Source organism: Bactrocera latifrons, unplaced genomic scaffold, assembly GCF_001853355.1.
Source record: "Bactrocera latifrons isolate USDA-ARS-PBARC rearing strain unplaced genomic scaffold, ASM185335v1 scaffold_239, whole genome shotgun sequence".
In the NCBI taxonomy this organism is placed as follows: Eukaryota; Metazoa; Arthropoda; class Insecta; order Diptera; family Tephritidae; genus Bactrocera; species Bactrocera latifrons.
In genome coordinates, this window is record NW_017535952.1 from 331,256 (window position 1) to 347,800 (window position 16,545).

At 38.3% G+C, this 16,545-nt stretch overlaps 1 protein-coding gene across 1 annotated transcript; it reads right to left on the bottom strand.

Annotated features, from left to right (window-relative positions):
- Positions 1–65: 65 nt before the first annotated feature.
- Positions 66–15,559, bottom strand: LOC108969050 (putative leucine-rich repeat-containing protein DDB_G0290503). Its single transcript, XM_018933544.1, has 3 exons — positions 14,511–15,559; positions 2,420–2,992; positions 66–2,356 (listed from the first exon to the last, which is right to left on the bottom strand). The coding sequence occupies exons 1-3, from the start codon at positions 14,758–14,760 to the stop codon at positions 171–173; spliced, it is 3,009 nt and encodes a 1,002-aa protein (XP_018789089.1). The 5' UTR covers positions 14,761–15,559; the 3' UTR covers positions 66–170.
- Between the last annotated feature and the right edge of the window lie 986 nt (positions 15,560–16,545).

Genomic DNA, 16,545 nt, shown 5'->3' on the forward strand with positions numbered 1-16,545 from the left:
ATATATATGGCTACATATACATATGTATACATATGTAAACATATACGCGTTTATGACTATGTATGTGTGTGTGTAAAGTCTCTGCATTCCTTTATTTACAATAAGTGCCACGTAACACTGCGTTCTCTCCCTCTCTCTCTCTCTCTGGAGCAATTTAGATCTCATATGCCCTACAAGCATTCCTCCAACTCCTCGCATGACGCAGCCACTATCGTTGACTTGGGCAACTCGATTTCCAGCAACTTCGTGCATGTGCCCGCCTCCTCGTCCTCCTCATCGAGATCGTCTTTGCCACAGCGTTGCTCCTGCATTTCAATATCCAAAGTGCCATGCTGTCTTTGGAAGGAGATGAAGAAAGCCACCACCGAGACGAGCAGGAACATGAGCGCTATGCTGGAGCAAATCACAATTATTAGACCGGAGCGACTGAAGACTGAAGCCGATGTCACATCATTTATGCTGCGTGTAGGCAAAGGTTTACCAATGCCGCCATTACTTTCAGCGGCCATGTGATCATTTAACGTGCGTCCGGCGTTGTGTGGTGGAAAGGTTTCGAAGAGGGTCGCCGCCATTGTATCGTCCAACTGTGTCAACAACATTGTGTGATGTGTCTGTGTGTTGATCGAACGTGAACCTTTCGTCGAGGCGGTGACTTCACCATGTCCGGCACTCACACCCACCAGAAGCGGCACAATGTCTGGATCATCAGTGCTATTGTCGTCTTCATCGTTTACTTGACTATCTTTCAGCGTCGTCGACTGTCCCTCAGTTGTGCTGGTGGCGGTCGGCGAGAGCCCACCGTTTGGTATGTATGTTGTGCTCAGGAGTGAAACATGCTTTCGCTCCGATTGCTTAAGGGTTATACTCTTTTGCAAATTTATTTCATCCTCCACGGTTTCTTGTAAAATGATTGACTCCGTGGTTGAACCACTTTCCGTAATTTCGTTGTCTGGCTCTGTTTCTTGCAGAATCGTTTCTTCTGTGTGTTTATCAATGCTTAAAATTTGAGCATCTTCTTTTGTAGTTGACTTTTCCGTTTGACTTTCAATACCATTGTTTATTTCTGTCAAGTGTTGTATACCGTTGAGAGTATTCTCTTTGTCGTCAGACTGTGTGCTCTCTTCGCTAGTTGTTGGGTTACTTTTATTTTCCGATTCTTGAGCTTCTTGTTCTATCTCGTCAATACTATTATTGTCCTCGTCAAGTTTGTCATCTTCAGTATTATTTTGTGTATTTTCTTCAACATGTCCAGTCGGGTTCTCTACAGGTTCCAAAACAGCCTGCTCGCTGACATTATCTTCTAACTCTAAACTTGATTCCTTTGCCGCATCATCATTCTGTACACTTTGTTCATTTTCATCGTCTACATCGTTTACCAAAGTTACAGCGGGCTTTGTTGTGGTTTCTTCCTCCTCCAAGAGCTCTTCTCTAACTATGTCCACACTGTCTGTTGCCTCTTCCATTGGTTCCTCGTCTAATTCAACACCTTGCTTCTTAATAACAACATGCACACTTTTCACACCCTCGGGCTCAACAGTCGTGGCAACTTCCTCGTTGGCTAGACCATCGCTTTCGTCTAAGTGTAACAGATCTACTGGCAGATCTTCAGCCAAGACTATAGAAGGCTCAGTAGCGGTAAGATTTTCGTTCAAAACTATAGATAAGGATGCTTCATCCGCGACTACAGGCGTTATCTCAGTTTCATCCAGAGCCGCTGGATGAAAACTTTTTTCTATTGTTTCATCGCTGGCATTTTCATTTTCTATATTTGCTGGATCTCGGCTTGTATTCTCCTTTTCATTCAAAATGCTTGATGATGATGCTTCATGGCTCTTAACTGACTCGTGACTATCTTCATTAATTATGCTATTCTCTTCGACACTGACTGGGTGCACTTCGGTTGAAACTTTGGTATTTTTGTCTTCTGGCTCTGTATTATCTTCCTTTATTTGTTGGTCCGATCCATTGCTGAACTCCTTTTGTTCTTTTACACCTTCTTCATCGATTTCATTTGCTTCGTGTGAGTAAAGCGCAGACTCAGATATACGATTAAATTTGGTTTGTAATGAGCTCTTATCTGCAGATAGTAATCCCTCTTGAGCTTCAACTTTGTCTTCTTCAATATTTTGCATGCCTTCATCTCCAGATAACTGTATGTTCGTTTCGCCGCTGGCATTTAAAATTCCCGCGTTTGCGTCACCATTAACATTTAGAGTTCTGGCACCTCGTTGATTGTCCTCAAAAGACTGAACTGTTGAAACTGCCTCTTCGGCTTGTAGGGGGAACAATACTGAGAGGTCATTATTCGCCGATTTTGAATGCCCAGGTGTTGTACTTTCTGGGGAAGTGGATGTTACTGAAATTTGTAAATGTAGAAGTTAATAATCGTAAGACTTTTCTGACATTAGCATCAACTTACACTCTGCTAGTACATCGATCGCGGCACTGGATTTGGTGCTACTCTCCTGTAGCGCGCTTTGTATTAACTTTACTTCGTCGCGTAGTTTGCGACGCACCTCCTCATCCGTTACATTTTGTAGGTGTTGAACCTGGGCAGCCACAATGTCCTGTTCAAATTCGATTTCGTTGCGCACAGAATTGCGTATGGAATCCTCTAGATTTTCGTCAAGCACAGTTTCGGCATAATCGAATTTTGGATTTACGCGTAGATCTGTCGCTGCCTCTTCGCTGACAACTTGCGCGATTTCATTGTTAACATCTTGTGGCGTATTCAAAGCCACTATAGGATTGTCGTGCCGTACAGTACCGCTGTTGACTGTTGACGCTTCCGTTTCATTGACAGCTATAGCAACGGTTATATTGTGCTGACCATCAAGAACTGCGGTTTGATTGTCGACTAAAAGTGGTGTATTAACTGTGGTGGTATAACTTTCAACTGCGGCTTCCTGTGGTGTATTTAGAATGGTGAAATTCATGTCGGTTGTTGTCTCTACTATAGATCGCTTTAAAACAGCTGCTTTGATAGGTGTCGCTGTTAAGTAAAAGAAATGTGGGGACTGTTATTAGCTAATGTTAACTAGAATGTTAATGACATTAAAACTGGATATGATTGTGTTAACTCTGTGTTAAAATACATATGACAAATTCACATATATTAACACAAGATTCACATACATTTATTATTTAACAAAAACTGCTTTAACAAAATATTTTTTGGAATTATAAAAATAATGTTGTAGGTTATTATCCCAAAGTCAGAAGTCAGTCATTCAGTAGCGCATCCATTTCCATGAATTTCTTTTCCTTAAAATTTTCCTTCCATTATGTTATTAATAAAAATTTTACTTCGTAAATTCAACTGAATTTTTATTAAATTAACGGATTTTCAATAGAGACGCTACATAAGTAGAAAGATAAGTACAAGAAAGGGCACCATATTTTTCCCCGTTCTTCTCTTCAGTAAGGTTTGCCATTTCATCAGGGAAAGATATACGATCCAACATTGAATCGAAATTTTTAAAATTTGCCGGCAAGATGGGCACGTTACTTTTAATGAGAATCGCTACCGCTCAATGATAACGGAATATTTTTGACCCCAATTGAATGATGTGGACTTGGGCAACATGTGGTTCCCACAGGACGGCGCCACAAGACACACAGCGAATGTCACAAGCGATTTATTGAAAACCAAGATTCCTGATCGTGTTATCTCACGAAATGTCACGGTCAATTGGCCGCCTCGGTCGTGCGATTTAACGCCGTTAGACTAACTCCTGTGAAGTGGTAATGATAGGGCAAGTAGCCAAGCACTCACTTCTGCAGATAACAGCAGAGGGATGCGGCAAAGGCAAGATAATTTCGTCCCAAAGGATGGAGAGGATAAGTGGCGACATTCCTATTGCCCTCCTCCCAAGGGAAGGCATTAACAGAACAATTCACTTCACAAAGAAGTTTAAGGTTACCCTCGGCAGTAAGAGTGAGTGGAACGACCCCACTCTTGAGCAAATGCTTAGGGATAGTACATTGAGGTGGTATACCGACGGCTCGAAAACGTCGGAAGGAATAGGTGCGGGTATTGCAGGTCCGCGTACCAAGCTCTCCATTCTTATGGGCAGTTTTCCGAGCATCTTTCAGGCTGAAGTCTTGGCTATAAGTCGGTGTATAGAGATAAACCTCCACTTCATCAATATGCTGGGGCTAAGTGAGTCCCTGTGAGTTAGGAGAGGGCACAATAGACCTAAGGTCGCAGTGCATTCCTCATTTATTTATCTATCTATCTATCTAACTCCTGTGGAGCTATGTCAAGTCTATGGTCTATGCCAATATCGATATTGATATTTATACTTTCAATGATATTCCTTTTGTAGCACTCTTATTGAAAAACCCGTTATTTTCTGAGCTCTCGATCTATTAAATATGTCCATCGCAAATGCATCTTTTCCAATCAATTTTATGAAGTAAGTGATCGCAAATCCTTGTGAGCTCATGACTTATGTGAGAATTGGTTGTAAAATAAACAATTTTTGTCGAACTTCACTGATACTTCATATGATATAAACTCTTCGTCAATCTCTTCTTACCACCGAACTAACTACGGAGTCTAAACCGTTCAATGGGTTCGCCACTGCGGCCATTTAATACAAGTGATTTAATTTATATAAATCGTTATTCAAGAGGTAAAATATGAATTTTTTATAACTATGTCTTGAACAAAGCTGGTCGTGGCGGAAGGAGGGCAATTATTTTGTAATTTTGAATTTATTTGTAACTAACAGGACATCCTGCTTTAAAACATTATGCGCTACGTTTAGATTCGGTCTTTGAAGTGCCTTTTTACAAAGTTTGTGTATGCATATTTTTATATGTATATGTATACCATATACAACATGAACATTGGTATGTTGGTGATATCTTTAACGACAGGTTTAAATACATAACCAAACAGACTTCCAAATCCAAATACATATGTATGTATGCACATCATTCATCACAGCAYAAATGCGTGTGTCAACTTAGGTAAATTCAAACATACATATGTACGTATAACATGTACTACACGCCTTTGTACATATGTATGAATGTACATACGACCTGCAGTTAATAATGTTTAAGATCACGGAGATATTTATACAAATATGTACATATGTATGCACATGATATGCATTCTGAATGTAAATAGTAAATCTAAAAATAAAGAAGATTTATGAGTTGTTTTCCTACGCCCTCAAGCTTGTCTACTCAATGTTTATACAGAAAGCGATCGTATTACTGAGAATATGCTATGATATTTCAACACATTTTCAACTAGTAGTAGTTAGAAGTATTTTAATATTAAAGAGTTATCGCAAGTGAGCATTTTAGCGCTCAATACAAAAAAACATTTTCAAAATTAAATGAATTCAAATCTTTCTTTCTTTCATATTTAATTACAAGTTTTGTGAATTCATTTTGGAGCTAAGGAAAGTTCAATAAAGAATGAAAGGAACTTCTGATATACGGAATTATTTAGCTTTCGAGTATTTGCCATAACGAAACTGTAATTTTTAATACATTGGAATTTAAGGATTTTTCGTTAAAAATTCAAAGAAAATTATTAAGTCATAGTTGCCAGCTGACTGATTTTGCTATTTATGGCAAAAATTACAATATTTGGAATATAAAAAACAACCGGTTTCTTATTGGCTTTTAAAAATATTCTTAACTGGAATCCAGATTTCTAAAGTAGTTATTGAAACACTAAGTTGGCTATTAGGGCTTACAAAAATATAATGTTTTACAAAAATGAAGGTAAAATCTACTGAATCGAAATGGTAGGACTAAAAGGTAATATACAATATCATAGGTTTTCAAAGCAGAAAGGTAATCAGTACTTAATTCCTCCATAGCTTCTTTTACGTAGGCATTTTTAAGTATCGATGGAGGCGTCATTTAAAAAAAAAAAAAAAGATGCACCCAATATAGTGCGAAGAATTTTGAAAGACTTGAATAACTTTAAAAATTTTTTCAGCTGAGCTGATATGATAAGTGAAATATTCATATTTCGGAATCAAATTTCTGTTGCCGAAACGTTCAGATTGTTGGAAAACCCTTAGATGATAATTGTTTGTCAAGAGCTAGTGCTTTTGATTAGTACAAATTATTCAATGAGGGTCGAGAAGGCGTTAACGACAAACCACTTCCTGAATTTCCATTCATATCAACTGATGATCAACACGTCAAATAAAATAAACGAATTGGTGCTTGAGAATCGGCTATTAATAGTCAGAGATCTTACTCACATTGTTCAAATATCGGAAGAATTAGTGAAGATATTTTGAAAGATCAGTTTGCCTAAAGAAAGCGAAAGTACGATTGGTCCAGAATCACTAACTTTTTTTTCGAAAAACAGAGTCGCGTTAACGTCTGAGAAACATTCTGGCCGAAATCGGGAAAAACCACGTCAAAGCAGGTCAAAAATCAAGGTTTCGTTGACCCTTTTCTTCGATTATCGAGGTGTGGTGCATTCCGAAATATTTCCAACCGGCCAAACTGTCAACACAATAATGCACCGTCACATACTGTTATGATTCTTCAAAAATTTTTCGATAAATTTTCAACCATTATCATGCCACAACCACCGTATTCGCCCGATTTAGCTCTGTGTGACTTCGGCTATTCAGCAAACTCAAACGTCCTTTTCTCGCTAAGAAGCTGCTCATTGATCGGGACTTTGTATGTACATAGTATATATCTCACATACAAACTGATCTATTAATATCAAGCTAAAGTTATTCGTATACACTTTTTGCCATAGTATTTCTCAGAAAGGGTACGATGCAATCACAGTTAACGTTTCTTCTTGTTTTTGTCCATATTCCGTCCACTGTGCTGCGTTACAATGAACTCGCTTAGTATATTGTTATTTTGTTATCACTGATGATAACTGAGCATATACAACACGAATACACACATATACTGCGGTATGTATGTATGTCGGTATGTGTGCTTGCATGTCAATAATCATAATTCTAACTCGAACAGAAGTCAACAACTCATTCAAGCATGTGGCATGCCACGCCACAATAATAGGGCAATAGCACTTGGAGGCGACTTGCAAGATAAGCGCCCGAAAAACCCTAACTAATTCGAACATTAAAATGGAAATGAGGCTGGCCACAAGCGGCTACCAACTGGTTGCGGCGCTGCACTAACAACAATATTTTCATTGGCTGCAGTAAACAAACACATGCAAACAAACACGCATACAAAATTTATTATGCATTCCCGATAGCTTAAATTATCACACAATAAAAGCGCGGACGGCCAGCGACAGATTGCCGAACTGCAGTCAAAGAGGCCAAGACAGCAGCACATATGTGTATGTGTATTTGTGTATGTGTATATGTGCATGCAACATGCATGTGTTATTTATGCCCTACTGTTCTATGTTTTTGTTAAAATGAAGATTTGTGTGTCCAACATGCTCCCATGGGGAACCTTCTTCTGACGCTGTGCCGCTACCAGTCTATGGAGTGTATGTTTGTATGTACACCTATGTATGTGTGTTTGAATAAGTGTGGCATGTCAAGAATTTATCAAATGACGAAATTCTAAAGTAAAAGCACCAACTTGTCATTCTTCTATGTCACAGCCACATTCTGCGGCACATAGAGATGACAGCGGCGCGTTAGACACATTTGAACAAATCAATATGCCAGGCAGACCGTGTGGCACACAACAGCCGCATAACATCAAAATAGCCAAGAATGCAAACGGGCATAGACATGGCAGGCACAATAGTTGGTTTCGCAGCGGCAAGTTCATTTTGGGGAAAATGTCTTTGAAATCTTGCAGAGGATTTTCCGAAATGCCAAAGCAAAGACCCCAACGAATTGGTGAAATCTGACGACAGCTTACTGCAATGGCAGTGGCGGAGCAAGAGTTTGGAAGCGTTGCGCTGTGAATGGAAAAGGATTATGCGTAGCGGCCGACGATAAGCTTTTCCCACGCTTCCATTCATTTCATTGTTTACTCATTTTATCAAGTTTAATGTAATTGTTTACTCGATTTTATGCTGTTCATAATGCTTTATGACCCCAACTGCTGTTAATGGGGCTTGCGCTCATGCATGCGTGTGGAAAGCAGTCGCAGATAAGCCTATGAGTAGGCTTGCCTCTTGCGTAGATGCTTATGTATACTCAGCTGTCATTTGCGTTTACTTACTGCCTAGATTGCCATTCAAGTATTATCATCATTAATTTTTATTTATTTGGCTTCTGCAGTATGGCTATATACAACAAGGAAAAACGTCTTAATACCCTTAACAAATAAAAAAGCTTCCATAGAAGAACGAAGAACTGGAATGTGATCGTTCAGTTTATATGGCAACTATATGCTACAGTTATCCGATCTGCACAAATTATGCGGAGATTATACTCTTGGTTTTGCCAAGTCATGCCAAATTTCGTGAAGATATCTTAACCTATTTAAAAGTTCTCCATATAAGGCTCTCATCCTGATCGTTCAATTTGTATGGTAGCTATACGCTATAGTGCTCTGATACTCGTATTTGCGTTTCCAAAAAATGAGCTGCTTCTTGGAGAGAAAGGTACATGGTCAGAATTTCAGTTCGATATCAAAAACTGGGGGACTAAATTGTGTGGTTTGAAATGCAATTAACCGTCTGAGGAACAGGAAAGCCGCGGGGCCGATGGATTGCCAGCCGAGCTAGTCAAATACGGTGACGAAGAACTGATAAGATAAGATATGCTCGGACAAAAGCAAGCCCCACAATTTGCGGCAACTACCATCTGATAAACCTCCGCAACATCGGATATACGGTTTTAACGATTTTACTATGTGAAAGACTGAAGCAAACTGATTGCAGCTTATCATTTGGGCTTTATACCTGGAAAATCTATAATCGACCAGATTTCCACCATGGAAGGGAGATCGACACCCACCACCTCTTCGTCGATTTTAAAGCCGCCTTTGACACCAAGTAAAGGATCTGTCTCTATGCCGCTATATCTGAACTTGGTATCTCCACAAAGCTAAAACGGCTAATGTTGAGCAACACAAAAGCTCCGTCAGGATCGGGAAGGACCTTTCCGAGCCGTTCATTACCAAGCGACAGTGCAGACAAGGAGGTCAACATCCATCATCCCCGTCCTGCTATCTGGAGTCCAGCTCTGGAGTATTCGACCGCCGGGAGAAGCAGAGGAAGAGAAAAGTCTCCATTATGTTGAAAAGACCAGATGGAGAAGGAACTTCCTACAATTGGCGACAAAGGAACAACTGTCGAGCTGTTGTGAACTCGGCAATTAAGCGATTTCTATGCCAATAAAGAAGAAGAAGATTGTGTATATACAGACAAACAGGCAGAGAGGCATGGCTAAATCGACTCTAGTGTCTTCACCATTTCTTTCTGAGTGTTACAAACTTCGTGACATTCTTATTTCACACTGTTCAGGGCATAAAAAGCCTATCAATGCATATATTTGTTGTCATATACATATGTACATACAAACATACCTATGTATATATGTACATTCACGTACACGTTCATAACATCTCCCACTGTGGGCCATTGATCTACTGAGCATTATAAAGAAACTAACGATAACTTCGACTTCCTTAAACACACATGCACATATATGTACATACATACACACATATGCATATGCATTTATATAAATGATGTACACATATGAATGATAATGCACTTATGTAAGAAAGTCCCTTTATATGGCATTTTACGAGTGTCTACTTTCTTATTTATGCATTGCACATTATCAACGCTTGTGAGGCAAGATAAAATGTTATAAACAAAACTTATGAACGCGAAAGAACCAACAAAAAAAAAGTGGAGGAAAAATAAAATAAGTTCCGATTACACAATTATTTTTCCACAGCATAGCTCATTGAAAATCCACTTATGCGCGTACAATCATACAGTCTGCGTGCATGGCGGAAGATTCGACTGACGCATGTACTCATACATATGCGCATGCGCCCATGTGTTCGTCGTATTCACTTCCTATATTTTCTTAACACATGAACCGACGAAAATGTAATTAAATTTGTATGTTATGCCGGCATCTTGAACATCGATTTGCTACACACAGTTCATGCAGCACGTGGCTACGCATTGTGTGTCCGTGACATTTCGCCTCGCAATGCCTAACATATGGCCGTAGGAAAGCTTGAAAGTCACCGCGCTTGGCGCGAGTGCAATGATAATGAAAGAAACGAATCAATATTCATACGGAAAAGGAGTACAATTATGAATGACGCGGCGTTTTAAAGTGGCGTAGGAAATCGCTAACCGTTATTGAACTACAAAACGTCACTATTGATTTGGGCCACGTCCACAGCCGTTATTTTTTATATTTATGTCCGTACATAAATGGCATTTTACTTTAAGTTTTAATTGCTTCGATTTTTTCTTATTGCACAACATAAATTTATATTAATAGGTATTTTTTCAGCGCATGATTCTAATTATTCAATTTTTGAGTTTATATATTAAATATTCCACGAACGTTTGACATAATGTGTTCATGCATTGTACATACACTCATATATGGTTATTTCCTACAATCACCTCTAAGAAGTTTAATAGAAATAATTTTACAACTCTGCTGGCAATATTCAACTTTTTATACATATGTATGTATATTCAAGATGTGCTGCACAGCGTTAGTCACGTATTAGTTCTTTTTGAAAACTTAAAAAAATTAAAAAATAATGTCAATTGTCTAAGTAGGAATAAGTTACAATGTGGATATTCTCATTTGGAGTTTATATGAAAATCGATATTTTATGAGAATTATTTAGTTGGGAAAAATAACTAAGTAAGAAAATTTTCAAAAATATTAGTTATATCCTGAACAGGCTATATTAAGTTTGCCACACAGTATCTAACATCCAAAAGAAAACGTTGCAGACCGTATAAGGTACATATAACGGGTGATTTAAGTAGAGGTACTTTTTTATGAGCCATTTTTTGACAGATTCCGTGTGAGTCGTGTCAAGCTGTCATGTTATTTTGGTTCAGTATTGTTTGACATTTCATGAACAAGGTTAACAAATCGTTCAACTTTTTTACGAAAATTTATGTTCTGTGAAGAATGTTTTTCACGGTTTGGGCCGGTCGTTTAGACACCAACATGTGATATTATACCGTTAACATTTTTCTTGTGGAGATATTTAAAGAAAATAATATATATTTATGGAAAATTGGATTCGATGCATGGATCATCCTCAAAAAAATAAATGCCGAAGAATGTTCTTTCGAATAATAATAAACATTCCCCGTTAAATTTGAAGTTTCTGTGTTTTTTCTTTAAAAAGTAAGGAACCTCGAAATAGATCACCATATTTATGTTTCTAAATGAATTCTTGACGAGCTGATACGAATTAATTAATTGTCAGTCTGTCCTTCTATCAGGCTGTATATTTGCCAACTAGTCCCTCCCTTTTTGAGAAATTTATCTAAAAATTTTCACACGTTCTTTTCTGCCCAATAAGCTGTTGGTCGGTCGCGTATAGCGTACCACTGCAGCATATTGTTGCCAACAAACTGATCGTTTAAAGCAAAGGTCAATATTTATACCCTTTAATGCTATAAGAAATGCGCCACTGAAGGGTATTATAGCTTCGGTGCAGTTAAAGCCTAAGTTTTTTCTTGTTTATATATTTTTATAAGATGAGTACAGAAAAGTTCAGCTAACTTTGACCTAAAATTATTACCTGACATATGTACATATATGAGCACTGTCAGAATCACTCTGATCTCAGATTGGCATTCACGGAAATATAGAAGCCAAACGAAAAAGCTCCTGTAGTTGCATCTCTCGGCAAAATTGCCCTGAACGTAACACAAAACAGATTGAGTGTATTAATTCTATTCCGCTTTTTCACGTGGATGTCTAAAAAATATGAGATCAGGAGTATTTTTGCTTTGATCGGTTTGATTATTCTAACTCCTCTTGCTGAGCTTTTCTAAAGCCCAACAGTCCAGTAGCGAACTACAAGAAGCCAACAAAGCTGCTTTCCGTTCCCATTCCCTACAGTTTCCTGCAATTCCGCTGTGGTTAAGCATTCAAACCAGTTGAATCATAAAACAACTGGGAAAAACATCTAAACGACCTTTCTCTAGTCTTGGACGCACAGTCACCGATCTCAAGGCCCTACTATCGTCGTTGCTAGTAACCGATAGAAGAGCATAGTGTTTACAAATTAAAAATGCAAATGTATTATGGTGTGGTAACCGAATTACTATTTTAGAAGTTTAAATATGATGACGTAATATTTGGATTGGTCTAAAGACGTTAGATCTGTACGTCTGTTAAATGCATTTACTTACTGTAACTAAACATAATCGAACTGCTTTATTAATTGTGATACATAATTATTTTTTCAGCTTGTTTTTAAAAAAATTGCTACTTTTATGCTATTCTTATTATATTAAATAATTATTTAAAGATAATTCTAGAAATTTGTTAGAACATCTTAACTGATTCTTACAAATATATTTTTTCTTTTGACTTGAAATTCATTTGAGCTAGATATTTGGTCCACTATTTATTCAGTAGCTCATCTTATTTAAAAAATTTAAATAAAACAAGAAAATCGATTCAAAAAACGAACAATTGTCATACTTATAAAATGTTTTCAATTAACAAAAATATCCTTCCAATAAAAATTTTTAGAGATCATTTAATAATTAAATGGAGTTAAAAATGTATGAAATTGCTTTAATTTCTAATTAATTGAAAGCCGCCTCAATGCAGATTAAGTGTTCAACTAGTAGGTAATTAAAAAACAATTTCCTCACGCCGATCCGAAGATGATTGAGTTGATGGCAAGTAACTGCATACATATGTATACGATATATTCGTATTTCGCACATATTCATGTTACGACGATTAAATAAGGGCGTTATAGGCAGCTCGCGGAAAGCCAGAAAATAAGTGCTGCATTCGAGATTCAGGCACATTACAATTATCAAAACTGCACTAATATTATAAAGAGAAAAGATTTGATTGCTTGATTGAAATTAATAGCCCCTAGTAGGACTATCTAGAGGATTTGTACCTCCAAATAACTTGCTGGTCTGTGGCTACTTGAATTAGATAGGCAACGTGATCCGAATCACCTGTTTAGGTGCTAATGACCGCCGAAAGTAATTATAGAAAAAAATAATGAGCTACAAATTTCAATGTTCACATCTCATCGTCTATATGAAGACCTATTCCCCCCATTGGGATGGCAACTGAAATGATCTGTTAGTATAACATAATCATATACTCGCTTGGATTGTTCCATATTGTACATATCCATTTTTGTTAGCCCTTCAATGTATTCCCTGTGTTTTTTTTTTTTTTATAAAAATAATAAAATCTGGAACGAGAAGCAATAGGAAGCCAATTTTTTTACTTGTAGACGAGCAGCTTAGAATACGATAACGATCCTTTAAGATATTAAAAGTTTTTAAGAAAGTTTGCGATCTTAGTTTTAAAAAAGTTGATCCTAACCAGAACTTTGCATGAAGACTATTTTATATCCTATTTATTAGTCATATGTGGTGTAAAGCAATTGCTGGTGGGTTTAGACATTTTCGTCTAACCTTCTGTGTGTCTATCCAGTGCCTCAGTTTTGAGATATTTATCTGAAGTTTTCCATGAGTCCTTTTCTCCCCGAGAAGCTGCTCATATATAGGAACCGTCGATATCGGATCCCTACACATATGCCTGCCATACGAACTGAACGATCGGAAAAAAATGCCTGTACGGAAAACATTTCCATTGGATGAGATACTTTTAAGAAATGTGATATGGCTTATTATCTAAGGAATCACTCGTGCAAACTCAGCTACAGCCATACAAACTGAACGATCACAAACCAATTGTTGTAAGGTATATTTTGTATTTGTGAAGGGTATTATATACATATTCATCTCAAAAGTATGTATTTTATGGACATGAAGTACACTCATGCATACATACACACATACATAGGCCGATAGCTACAATTCGTAGTGGGTATAAATTTGCCGCTAAATGAAATTGTTGTGGAAGCAAGAGATTAAAAGGTGAAAAAAAAAGCAATAAAAAATCGCTTATGCGTTAGCCTTCAAATCAAATTGTCTCGCTGTTGGAGAAAATGCGCTTCAAGTAAGTCGCCCAGTTGTTCTATGCCTACTTTTAACGTTTTCACAACGTCCGTAAGGGGAAGTGGCAGATGTCATGTCGAAATAAGTGGCCCACGCGAAGTTGTTCAAATCTGCACGAAAGGAGGGGCATAAGGGAGGTTAGAATTGCACACAGCTGGCGAAGCAGACCAACAGAGCTGAATCTGCAAGCTGAAGTATTAATATTGTTTTTGTTGTTCTTACTATTATTATGGTTGTAGCTGTCTACGCCAATGATGCTAATGCCATCGGCAAACTTATTGATACGTCGATGCAAAAACGGCCTGTGGTGTTGTTGTGCTTATAGCAACACATATGTACATCCGAACATACATATGTATGTATATAATACATTTTAATAGTCAGTACTCACTTGCCAGCGCCAGAACGGCGATTGTGATGAACAGTGGCAAAGCTTGGCGATGATTGCTGCCACTACTGCTGCCATTGCGATAACAGGTTAACCTGTTGCAACGGCTTTGTTTATGGCAGCTGCAATTGCCGTTGGTGCCATTCATGTTTGCTGCCACACCGTGCTTGTTGCTGCCGGTGATGCACTCTGCAGCGGTGTCTTGTCGTTGTTGTTGCGCGAGATCGCAGCGCACTTGTTTCCAGCATGTCATGTTGCCGTCGTTGTTGTTTTTGCTGCTGTTACTTTTGTTGTGGCAGCTGAATTTCTTGTTTGCTTTCTGTTTCGTGTTAAACGGTTGTTGTTTTTGTCGTTGTTGTTGTTGTTGTCGATTCTGCGGTTATTATTGCCGGTAGTTGATTGTATTTTGTGTGTTTGGCAGCGCCTCTTGGTCAATATAATCTTGTTTCTCCCGGCTGCTTGTATTGTATATGGTACAAAATAATTTATCGCGTTCGATCACTGCGCTGTTGAGTGATGATCCTATGGATACCGAAGATGCCACAGCGTCAAGTAGTGCAGACGACACTGCGATCGTTGTATTTAAGTAAAGCAATGAATGAAGCACAAAACGTTGAACCCGTCAATGGCGATGGTGTCAATACTTCCAGAAAGTATAGAAAACACTATCGCAAAATGCCAATTACTCTTCCTAATCGCTCTTAGCACACTAGCTATTAGTGCAACTTCGACTACGGCGACACCACTTGCAGCGCGATTTCACGCGAATCACACAAATGTACAAATTTCACTAGAAGAATTCTTCGAAAGTGAAACACCCGATCACGTAGGCCTGAAGTGTTCAAGCCATATATGCCTACAAGCACCTTGAACACACCAATTCTACACAGTTTACTTTTAAACGTTTCCCTTTAGCTTCTTCTTTGCAATAATATTACTTTTGTTGATTTCTTCAAATTATCCGTGTGTGTCTTCTTTTCACTGAATTATTGTTTTAGCCACTGTCTTGGCTGTCATCACTTAACCCAAAAAGTCGAACTGTTCGCGCCCAATACACGTGAAGAACTGAAACCGAAACTGATTTGGAGAACAGAAATCAACTTTTCCTCAACACTGAGAACCACTACATGTGCGCACTCAACGTCAGCGGCCAGCATAAAACTCAACAACAACAACAAYGGCAACAATACGTCCGTCCCTCCATTCCGCTGCAATCTTTAGTCTTCAGTCGGCGATCCAACCATGTGCATTTCGTGCTCACAGATATCCATGCAAGCAGCGAAGCACACTGGTATGTATGTGTATGTGTGTGTGTGTACCCATCACTATGTGTGCATGCCTGTGCCCATAAGTATGGATATTCATTGGCATTGTCTTCATTTATTTTCTTTTTTTGTCCTCGATCTTCAACGACCGCCGTCGCCGTCGCCGTCACTGCTGCCGCTTAAGCCTAGATCGGTTCGACCGGCTTGTGTCGGCTCGGCTGTGTGGGTTGTTGGTGTCGCGCGTCGTGCGGCTATGTTTTGCTTTCTTCTCAATCCCGTAGCGCAGCAGAAAGACGTGCTCTTGGTCGCGCTCCTTGTTTCTGGATATTTAAATACATACGAACGTGTATTTACATTAGGTTTATGTGTGTAGAGTCAATACATTAATATGCGGTTATTTGGGTAGCTGCAATTATACTTTATTGCAGATCACATTAGGCTGTGTCGAGTTTTCTGCTTTCAATGTTCACGGAGAAATGAAGACTACCGCTTTAGTCATGGACACAGAACGCGAGGGTCTTAAATTTTTAATTGTTTTCCCAGTTTATTAAACAATTGATAAATTATAATAAATGCAACCAGAATTTGTGATTTGTGATATCAAAATTTAGACTTTGTGGACGATGTTCATGATCTTCATTGATTAACGAACCTTAATTGGATTGAATGAAAAGTTAGCCCACTTAGTCTAATACTTTGTCACTTAACCTGGCTATAACTAAAATGCCATGTAAAATCGTTCCTAACCATATGAGATTTTAAGTTTTGATTAG

What these genes read in the sequence shown, in the direction of transcription:
- LOC108969050 (XM_018933544.1), bottom strand. Translation starts at nt 14,760, where the DNA reads ATGACATGCTGGAAACAAGTGCGCTGCGATCTCGCGCAACAACAACGA. An exon ending in CGCCGTTCTGGCGCTGGCAA is followed by an intron (nt 2,993 to 14,510) that starts GTGAGTACTGAC and finishes TTTACTTAACAG; the next exon opens with CGACACCTATCAAAGCAGCT. An exon ending in GATCGATGTACTAGCAGAGT is followed by an intron (nt 2,357 to 2,419) that starts GTAAGTTGATGC and finishes TACAAATTTCAG; the next exon opens with TAACATCCACTTCCCCAGAA.